This window comes from Nanorana parkeri, unplaced genomic scaffold, assembly GCF_000935625.1.
Source record: "Nanorana parkeri isolate BGI_ZX_2015 unplaced genomic scaffold, ASM93562v1 scaffold174, whole genome shotgun sequence".
Taxonomy (NCBI): domain Eukaryota; kingdom Metazoa; phylum Chordata; class Amphibia; order Anura; family Dicroglossidae; genus Nanorana; species Nanorana parkeri.
In genome coordinates, this window is record NW_017306442.1 from 2,739,789 (window position 1) to 2,750,848 (window position 11,060).

At 39.7% G+C, this 11,060-nt stretch overlaps 1 protein-coding gene across 2 annotated transcripts in view; it reads right to left on the reverse strand.

Moving 5' to 3' along the window:
• Positions 1 to 11,060, reverse strand: part of SLC7A2 (solute carrier family 7 member 2) — a 30,067-nt gene that overhangs the window by 958 nt on the left and 18,049 nt on the right. For both annotated transcript variants that reach the window (XM_018554810.1, XM_018554809.1), the window contains exons 8-10: positions 8,758 to 8,963; positions 4,539 to 4,705; positions 2,589 to 2,697 (exon numbers count right to left, since the gene is read on the reverse strand). In XM_018554810.1, the coding sequence (XP_018410312.1) occupies positions 2,589 to 2,697; positions 4,539 to 4,705; positions 8,758 to 8,963 (482 nt within the window). The remainder of the gene's footprint in view (positions 1 to 2,588; positions 2,698 to 4,538; positions 4,706 to 8,757; positions 8,964 to 11,060) is intronic.

Here is an 11,060-nt window from a genome sequence, read left to right on the forward strand (position 1 = left end):
TTTTGTTTATTTTTTATAAACTTTTTAATTTTTTAAAATTTTTATTAATGTATTATTTATTTTTATTTAGTATTTTGATTTGTTTAACTTTACTGTGGGGGCTTCAGTAAAATATCAGAGGTCTAAACAGACCCCTGATATTTCCCTTTTAAAATAGGAAAAGAGATTGAGGACAAAGAGTCCATAATCTTTTTCTGCAGCCCCTGTTACGAATGAACAGGAATGCTCTATACTGAGTGTTCCTGTTCATTCATAAATTGTGGATATAGTATGAGTTACCATGTACACAATTATGAATGAACGGGAAGTGATGATCATTTCCTATTCATTCATTACTGGTACATAATAACTCTTACTATGTCCAGATATTTACAGTCAGTGATCAGCTGATCGCTGACTGTTTGTACCGCTCTCCAATCTGACTCAGTGTCACAGCTGAGCCGGCGGTGTGGGGAGGAGAGCTCAGTCTATTTTCACAGCTGACTACTCCCCCTCACAGCCAGCTTGGGCTCCTGTGACAGAGCATGGCTGTGTCTGCCCCCACACCTCTCTCCATCCTTCAGAGAAAGCTGAGGGGGGCAGTGCGGGAGGAAAGCCAAGTCTCCTGTGACATACCGGGTGTTCACAGCACTCCCTCGCACCGCTCTGCCTCCTCTGACAGTTTCTTACCTCCCCGCTGGACACTTCGCTGTGTGTGACACAGAGCAGCGCACAGCAGGGAGGAGAGAAACTAGGCAAGCACCGCAATTTCATCCGAAAGATGGCACTTTCAGCCTATATGTTTTGGCGGCTGAAATTTCGGTGCATCCCTAATTATATATATATATATATATATATATTCTTAACTAATCCGTTGTAGAATGCTACAAAGCAAATGTCAGATCTGAGCGTTATTTACGTTGTGCTTCTTAATCCTACCAATGCCAATTTAACAGTACTGTGTTTTGGGTAGGCAAATATTCCTGCCAGTGCATTGTGTCTACCTTCAAGTATCTGAAATATATATCAAGAAATCTCTTTCATAATTAAAGTCAAACCTGCGTGATCACAGTAAAAACATATCTAACGCAAAAAACTTTTAAAAAAACTTGTAAATAGAGTAGTAGAATAAGGGTTCATGTGTATGTATAGCCAAAACGTGTATTTCCTTTTGGATAGAATAAGAGGAGGCTAAAATCCCTCTCATTTTAGAATTTGCTGGCTGTGACCAGCTGGAGATATTTTCCATTCACTTCCTATTACAGAGACACAACAGGACATGAGAGGAGGGGAATTGCCCTCTTACACGGTTCTCACCAAAACAGGCGTTCCCATTAGAAGTTTTATCCTCACTTCTTGTCCTGTTGACAACTCTATAATTCTGGATTTCCCTCATTTTATATTTTGGCAACAGTGGTCACCAGTTCATATAGAGAGGGTGAATGTACCCAGTGGGGATGGAGACAGCAAAGAAACTTGACGAGATAGAACCGTTACTTTATACATACACTGTAAAACCCATGTCGGCTAATATGTTGCTGTCTGTGTCTTGCTGGGGAGATTTTCCTTTACTTCTCATCCCAGAGATGCAACATAAAGTGAAAGAAAATCTTTCCAATCTGAGGGCAATTCACACTTAAAAAGTAACCTTTTACCAGAACAGGTGCCCCCATTGGAAGATTTACCCTCACTTTTTGTTTTGGTAACAACTGTAAAGCCTTGGATATCCCATCACTTCTTTTCAATTACAATGGTCACTGGGTCAAACGGCAATGGTGAATCTGCCCAGTGGAGACATGTAAACCAAGTAAAAACCTAAAACGCACCTCATTCACCAGTATTGCAGGCAGGGTGCTCAGCATACGTTTGGTACCATGGAAAATGGCTGAATAAAGAAAGCCAGCATTTTGGGTTCCAGTTGAATGTTTTAATATACTGTATGTTTGTCTTATAGAACTCCAATAAAACATATCCCTGGCGTGCTGGCTTTCTTTATTCAGTGATAAACACCTGAGAGTAGTTCAGACCTTCCCTGCCTTAATTCAAAACTTAAAAAAACATTAAAAATAGTTTTGGCTATGCATAGTAAGATTTGTTTCCATTTTTATATGTTTTATATGATGCATATTAAAAAATAAATATATATATATATAATAAGTCCTTTTGCAACCATTATCAGAGTACTGACCAAAAGGTTGACAAATGACTTAGTATTGTTGCTAATATAAGTGAACTTAATATTTAATTGCTGTTTACAACGCAGTATAGTTATAATTCTACACAAGAATCCAAGCTGTTTGTAGGTCCATATTAACTACATATAATGGCAAAACACACTGGCAAGCACATATATTTACTACCTTTAGAACCTGCAATATTTTTTCCAGCAGTGCTGTTTAAATCTAGAACATCAAAACTAATGAACACAACGCAGCATTCAAATCTTGCGGTTAGGATAAATATCTCTTTTAAAAGATAATAAAAGCATTCTGCTTTTAGTTCCTAGTTCAGTTCTAGATGGAATATATCACAAATAACTGTTCCATCCTTGCATGGAAAGAATTTTCATTTTTGACTAAGAAGGGTCTTTGAATTTAAATCCTACTTACCAAGAGCCATCCAGATGCTAAATCTTATCCAGGTGTCACCACTTAGCTGTACCATTAAGTAAACATTTACCAGTACACTAAAAACTGGCAGATAAGGTAGGAGCGGGACCTACAGAAGAGATGAATACATTTTGCTTTACACAACTTCACAAGCAATAAGAATGGATTTAAACACAATTTGTATCTACAAATATTCACTATGGGGCTAATGTATAAACATATTCCCCAGCGTATAGCTGAGCTAATGCTATTGGCACAGCATTCCCACCACCAGATGGTGCGGAGGAGCACAGGAAATCCCCATGCTTCTCTGCTTCATCTAGTGGCGGAAATGCCTTGCGAATGGCATTTGCACAGCTGAATGCGGAGGGTAACATTTTTACATCACATTACTCCTAAGTGTTACTCCCAAGAGATAATTTTACAGCCACACATACATACACATTATATACAGTACGGCTTCTGGACATACTCCTCCAAGACTTTTTGAGTGTATTTTCTTTTCTGTCTGAAAGTTGGATGCCCTAAAGTAGATCTGAACCCAATCACTAAAATCTCATACACTCTTATACATGTTAATGTCATTTCAAAAGTTACTTACAATCTTTTAAAATCTGCAACTCTCATTAACACCTTACTGCCAGAATAACAAACATATGTGGCGTCACGGAAGTGGGATTATTTTCATGGTGCCAAATATATGATTGTAAGCGCTCATGGGCAGGGCTCTCCTTACCATCTTGTCTTGATTTGTATTGTAAATGTAATGCCTGCACTGTTGCCCTTCTGTTGTCTTGTACCAGTCTTGCCACTCTCCGTTCTGCCCTAACATTGACTAGTCGCTGACGGCCACAATTCGCACGTTCAGACCCAGATTTTCGGCTGACAGTCCAGTCTTTAAACGCTTCAACAATGAGCCCCTCTTGAACATTTAACAAATTCCGTTGTTTTACCGATACTCGCTCCATGGCTCACGCCAACAATCATCCCACGTTCAAAGGCTGTTAAATCGCGTTGTTTACCCATATCTTCAGACTTATATGCCTCCGTTTTAAACTGCATGGTCCACCACCAATATCAAGGAAACTGGTCCAGAGCAAAGGTGTTCAAGTGATGCTGGTGCGAGTGCATGTAGACAGGAAGTGGCTGAAAAAGGCTGGTGGGCATTAGTGGCACTGAGATGCAAAAAGTTAAAAGCAGTATTTTATGCAAAAAACATGGAAACTGTTTACCAAAATAAATCTCTTCCCGTTAGGATTTAGATCTACTTTAATGCTCCTGACCAATGCTAGAGAAGGACCACTCATTTGCATAGGATTCCCAGGGATTTAGCCAAGTACAGTACATTTAAATAGACTCTCCAAGAGGCAGAAAAAATACATAAAACCACAAAGCGTACATTGTTGTCCTGTAACTTAAAGCTGAACTGCAAGCAGATAAAGACACAGATTAATGCTGCTTTGGATATATTAATACATACTTCAGTGTATTTTGTTTAAATGCAAGCAGTGCAAGTACTTGTATTTGACTTGCTATCAGCCTCTTTAAGTCCACTGTATAGCAGAGCTCAAGACTGGGGGAGGGAAAAGCGGGACAAGGAGCCAATCAGTTGTGCCACCGTGCGCAGAGAGCGTGCTGATAGAAGGAGAGAGCAGAGTGGCAGAGAGAAGAGCTTATTAGTCTGCTGATTCTCTTCTCACTGTCCAGTCAAAGGGTTGGCAGTAGACCTGTAAGTGTTACTGGACTGCAGCAGGGAAAGCTCAGCTCCCCTTTCCTGCCAGACAGGTCTGTACTGTGTAGCAGGGCGGTGTAAATATCACAACTAAATGGACAGAAATACTTTGGCAAGAAAACCAGCTCCCATGTGCATACTTCATCTGTGCATTTAGCCATTTGCCTGTAGTTCAGCATTAATGTTAAAACAAGCTGTCTAGTATGCGAGAGGCTTACCATGAAAGCAACTTTATGTTGGTTCTGCGGTTGTCTGCAGATGACGAACACAATAATGCAGATGAGCAAGAGGAATAAAACAAGAAGAGCGATGCTCCATCCCTCCATATTGTTTATTGCTGGTACTGCATACGTGGTCAAGACACTTAATGCCAAAATAATACATGCTGTAAAAGAAATATACCAGAACTATTATCCACTTTAAAAAAAAATAATTCCATTAATAAACAATTACTCTTCGTACACCAAAGGCAGTGCTTGTAATGCTACCGCGCTCATTTTATTGTTATGAAAGTACTGCAGATCAATCTAAAAATTTAACTGCCAATTAGTTTTAATGTGTGAGCTTCTGCAATCTCACCAGCGTAGTCCGTTCTGTTCCAGACAAAATACTGAATGTCACATTTTCTCCGGTCTGGAACACGCATGAAGGCGTCACAAACGCAACAAAAGTGCACCGAAAAAGCGCCACACTGCAGATAACAGCTGACAGCCCCACTCCACAAAAAAAGGAACACAGTAAAAAAACATCAAAAACGCGTCAAAACGCGCTGCATGCACAGCACCGCGTCTGCAGATCTGCACCAGATCTGGACCAGAAAATGGTGTGAACAAGCCCTTAAGGCCTGCCAATCAGAAGGCACATTTGCCTATATTTGGTGGGAGTGTAATGGTCCAAAAATACCGGCAAATTGACAGTGTTATCGGTTCCCATCTCCCGGAGGACCCTTTTGAAGCCGCACTGAATAAAAGGCCACTGAGTTATACCCCAAACTAGTTTAAATTACTCCTGCATATTTTTACAGCAGTGAAAGTGCATCCCCGGAAGACACCTGAACCCTCTCTTTGACAATGTTTCACTTTTATGTCTCACACAAAATGGCTGCATAAATAAATTGGACATTAACATTTAATATTTGGTCCTGATGGATATCCCAGCCAAACTACAGCAAAATTGTGAAGTGCCTTCAGTACCTTAGAAATTCACACGGTTACCAAGTTCTTTGAAACTAATAAGTGACAGGGCCCTGGTGGTTTTACAGACACATATTACAAAAAAAATCCGACCACTCTTACTTCTTATCTAACTTGCATACTCAACATTCTACAGGGCGAACATTGTGGCCCAGATCCCTAGTTTACTGCTCTCTCTTGACATACACAACTTTTTTAAAACACTAAGGCTGGCGCCATCTCTTCTACATGTTGGATAAGTGGGGCTTCTACATGTTGACCCTACACAGAAAACACATAGACATCGCTATCTAATGACACTCCCTTAGGATGTGAGATATTAAAAAATTTGGAAAACTCCTAGCTTCTCATTTTTTTCTAGCCTATTATACTTCAAAAACTCTCCTTTGCCCATAGATTCTCCAATGTGACTAAAGCATGACTATTTAGGGTAAATGACTTACTCATGCTTGATGGCAGTGTGAGCTTTGACTCTCTTTGCAAGACCTATAAGCAGCTACTCTGATATTTTCAAATATTCTTAGGTTAAAAGTTTTGTCATGGTTCTACTTACAATTGCCCCTCCCAAAAACCTTCACCCTATTTAGCTAATCCTGTCTCATTGACCCATCTGGTAGGGTAATAATCTCATTGACTTATTCTTCCAACCCATATGTCAGCCAGTGGGAAGGAGACGATGAGATCCAGCAGACTGGACCCAAATGTGGTACACAGTGGCCCACTGCTCTGTAAAATGCAATATTGACAGAAGCGAACTATAAACGATTATTTATGTGGTACATGGTACTCAGAGGACAGCTAAGTCTGCACCAGGGGCTTTGTCCAGCTATTTTTGGGGACGGCCAGATGCAGGTACACACCTGCACATATGGTGGGAGTGTTTATAAATTAAAAGCTTCTGGATTGGGATTTACCAGCTTGTGTATATGGTACTGGGTAGGAGCATTTGTCAAAATCCCTGGGAACTACTACTAAACCTTGAAGTGAAGTTTCACATTTGCAGCCAGGTTGGGATAACACCTATTTTATGTTTGTAATATGTTCTATTACATTGCATAACTTAAAAAAAATACAAATGGCAGCATACATTTTTTTAGTGCTTTATACTTAAAAATCTGACCTAGCTTCCCCTCTATGTAATGTTAAGGAGGGGGCTGTATGAAGCTACGTTTACTCTAATTAACCCTGTCTGTACTGTGCTGGCAGATCTCATTATCAGTTGTAAGCTAGATTTGAACACTGTCCTAACAAAGGGTTATATACTTAGAAGCACTGCATATTAATGTGTGAAAGGTCAGTCTGTTCCTCAGTTTGACCCTCTAGTTTCTTTCAAACTGCTCAGAGTAGTCTGGAATCTGCACAAAGACCTTCACAAAAGAAACAGCTAAAAGTTAATATATTGTTAAAAAATATGTTTGGTATGCTGTGTGAATAGAAACACATAAACCTAATGGGGTTTTCTCAAATTTAAATAACTAACCAAATTCAAACTCAATTTACATTCATATTCCCTGCAGCAAAACAAGTCCTAGCAAAAGGTTGGAAATTGTCCATGCCAAAAACTTCAAAAAGTAAAAACAAAAAGAGATCTTTAAACAAGCACATAGTGGCAATCCATTATGATTATATGCAAATTAAATAAAATTTGGGACCCCCTGAATAACCAACAATATGCCCTTACGAGCAAGACAAATGCTAACAATGTCTTGAACACATCCGAGCAAGAGGGACATCCTGGTCTACACACCCTGGGGTGTGTCTCCCTGCCTCCTCCCCTTCCCCGCTCCTTCATGACCCCTCTTTAATTTCCACTCTAAGCTTCTCTGTTTCTTATTTATAACTAGTCTTCCCTAGCGCTTTTCTTTGTTCCTCTTGTTTTACTCATTGATCATTAGCAATCTAACAATGGGGTTGGAGCTTGTTTCTATAAGTGGAGCCTTATATAGCGGCACATAATTAACTACCCTTAATATCAAACCAACAATATATGTATTTTGGGGCATTAGGACAGACAATTCCCTGCAGCCCTATCTTGCTTGTTCTTCTGAACTTTTAACATACAATAAAAATTATGGAATAGAAAATTAAGTTATTGCCCACTGTGACCAAATTGGTTTATTCGTTTATCTCTGTGGAAAAATGAAAGAAGGATTTGTATCACTGCCACTTGTAATAATTAAGGCGTGTGAATGGTCACTATAGATATAACTCACATTTTCTTTCCACTCATTTTTTAGAGAACTTACTGTGTACACACATTGATACATACATAACCTAGTCTTAATAGTTTTCCTTTGTTATTCGCAACAAACCTGTGTTATATGCTTTTTTTATGACATAGAAAGTAGAGTGCTCTATTTTGTACCTATTTTTAGACTCTCAAGTTGTGTTTTAGTAAAAATATAGATGTACAAATCTGGGTTCTGTGATGTTGTTGGCCAACAAACACTGACTGTGTTATGTGTTATTTGCCAGTTTGGGTCTATCTGACCACAGCTTAGGCTTTGCTTACAGAAAGACTCCCTGTATATTATCAGGCAGCCTTCTGTCCCACATTCTGCGGTAAGCACTGCTGCTGCTGCAGAGTAAACATTTTTTTTTTTACACTTTTAGTATTAAATGCTCTATGCCCCCAGGTCAGTGGACAAAGCAAACCAAACTGGAAAACATGTAGCATAATAATGTTCTTTGGTAACATATTTTCCTGGTTTTATCCAGTTATGCGTTTTAGTAAAAATAAAGAACTATGAGGGAACCCAACATGATGCACTTTTTCTCTACTTTAGCATTGTTGTCCTAAATTCCACCGACATATCAATTAAACAACTGCTGTTGGTAGACCATACTTTATGGCAACTGTAGTAAGTGGGATGTCACTTAGATAAAACATTAGCCCACAGCTGCTTATCACACTTGGTGGGGCTGAAAAACAAAATGTTGAACATTGTCTACCCACAGATGCCCACCTGTTCCAAATAAAGCAAATATTCTAACTGCTTGCTATGAGCAACAGATTCATATTTTTCGTGTTGTCGCTTCAATACCACTTTGTCATAGAAATATGTTTTCCACTTTCCCACATTACTCCAAACCAGATTGCTCAATTGTGCATAATCAAATTTCAGTGTAAAAAATGTTGAAGTCTTTAATAATAAAAAGGGCAGACTGCTTTGTATGCATGCAGCAGAAGATGCAGCATATTTCTACCAGGACAGGAAGAATTAAACACAGATTTTCAGCTTACCTAATATCCCTACTAGTATGCTGACCACAGAGGCAGACTGTTCTGTTGGCACACTGGCAGGGTACATGAGAGAACGATAACTAAATCCTTGTTCCTGCAGCATAATGATTTGAGACTCGTTCATCATCGATTCCCTTTCTGATGCAGATAACATTTCTTTCTCTGGAACACCTTTGGGTTTCTCATATCCCAATCCAGGCTGATACCTATCCAGAGGAACACACATTGTAAATTAAATATATATGAACATATGAATTATTGAAGATAGCATTAGAGTATATTTATTCAAAAATGGATATGTTTGAAGTGCTTAAGTCTAATATAGGTGCACGTTATAAAGTGTAGCTTGAACCAAAATCATATGGATCCCCGCACCTCCTTTAGTTTACCCATGTTCAGCTTGTGAGAGTATTGTGATTTCTATATGTCTGTTCTACTGAAGATCACCAGGGATTTGACACAGAGAAATCAAGTAAATTGATCCTTAATAGCCCACTACCAGCATCCATTAGGTATGGAGGGTGGTATTGGACATATGCAAGCAGTCTCTGTGTGTAGCCATCAGATGTGCCAGGCAGTGCCAAAAAATCTTCAAACTATTGTCACAATATATCATTTATCAACCCCCTCTGAATGTTAGAAACATAACTGTTTCTGTATTTAAATTCTTGGACATAGTATGTGTTTTAATTTTTTCCAAATATAATATTAATTATGACTCATCACTGGACTGCAGTGCCAAAATCGAAAGATGATTTGCATGCCCAGCTATGAATAATGTGAGGCATTGATGGGTATTGTTTACTGGAAAGAACTAGGCATTGGTTAAGTACATTCTTACAGGTCCAGAATGTAAACAATGGGGAGATATAGCCAGCCTGCTATTGGCTATTGAAACCCCACCCACTGAGCAGAGGAACTGACCTGAGAGAGAACTTTCACTCTCAGGGCCCCTCCTTTGCTCAGTGGGTGGGGCTTTAATAGCCAGCCTGCTATTGGCTATTGCAATTTGAAACAGCCAATAGCAATCTGGCTATTGCACCTGGCTGCTTACATGCACCTGTCAGCTGCAGAAGCTAGCCGGCAGGCGAATGGGGCTGCGGGAGGTGGGGATCAGGGGAATAGTTGCTTGAGAGTTACTATTAACTTTCGAGCAACTATATACAGTTATCCAGCACCTACTGATCCCCGTGGGTGCTGGATAACTGGGAGTTTACCACAAAAAATTATTAAATATGGTATAGCCATGGGAAAGGATTCTCCTTTTAGATGCACTCCTTTGATTGATACCTTGGATGGAGGAACAGACTCCCCCTGTAGGGTTTTGCTGATATCCATGACTCAATCACAGATTTTTAACCTAACTTCCTGTTCTAAAACAAAGACTGCAGTAAAAAACTAAAATCATACAAAAGCCAGCACTCAAACATGCCAACAGGTCCCATTGAGTAAACAAAGGAGTCTCCAAAACATTGGTTTAAATGGGACCACAATGAACTTTCTGCTACTTTACTTCTTGGCAATTTGCAGGGCTGGATGTGTTCTGACTTTGAATTTGTATGGTACATCATAGGCCAAGTAGCCTCTTGGCAGGCAGTAAGAGACAGTATAATACAGATTGGTTAATATAAGAAATAGAAAGTACACAGGTTGTGACTCTATTCCACTCTATTAAAAACTAAACGTTTTACACTTAAAATGACACTGCACGAGAATAACAAAGGTGTGAATTTAGTAGTTTGTAATTACAGTCTGAGCTGTTGCACTCTGTAAACAGGATTAGTTCAACTGGAGGTAAGGAGAGACTGTAAAATATGTTCCACTTGCTGACTGGGTATGAATACTTATGCAAAATGCATTTATCATCCAAATACTAAAAATATTAGTACAGGGCCTAAAAAATTCGACTCGCCTGCTCGCATTTGGCGAGTGGAAATGCAGTGCAGGCGAGTGGAAATTCAGTCAGGCTTGAGTCAGTACCTGACTCGTGGGAGCAGCAGCTGCTTCTGCTGGTCTGTCTCCCTTCCTTTTCAAACTAAAAAAAAGTTTTAAAAGTTTAAAACTAGGGATGCACCAATACCAGTTTTTGGGTATCGAGTACCAATATTTTGCTTTCAGTACTCACACGTTGGCATGAAGCAGGCTTCCTGGGCAATCAGGAAGCTAGGCAGCGGGTAATGAGATGCTACCCGGCTTCCTGACTGCCAGGGAAGCCGACTCCATGTTGTTTGGCCGGCTTGATTGTGAATGGCTGGGAGGCCTGCTCCATGCCAACGTAATGACCTGATTGGCCGGGAAGAAGG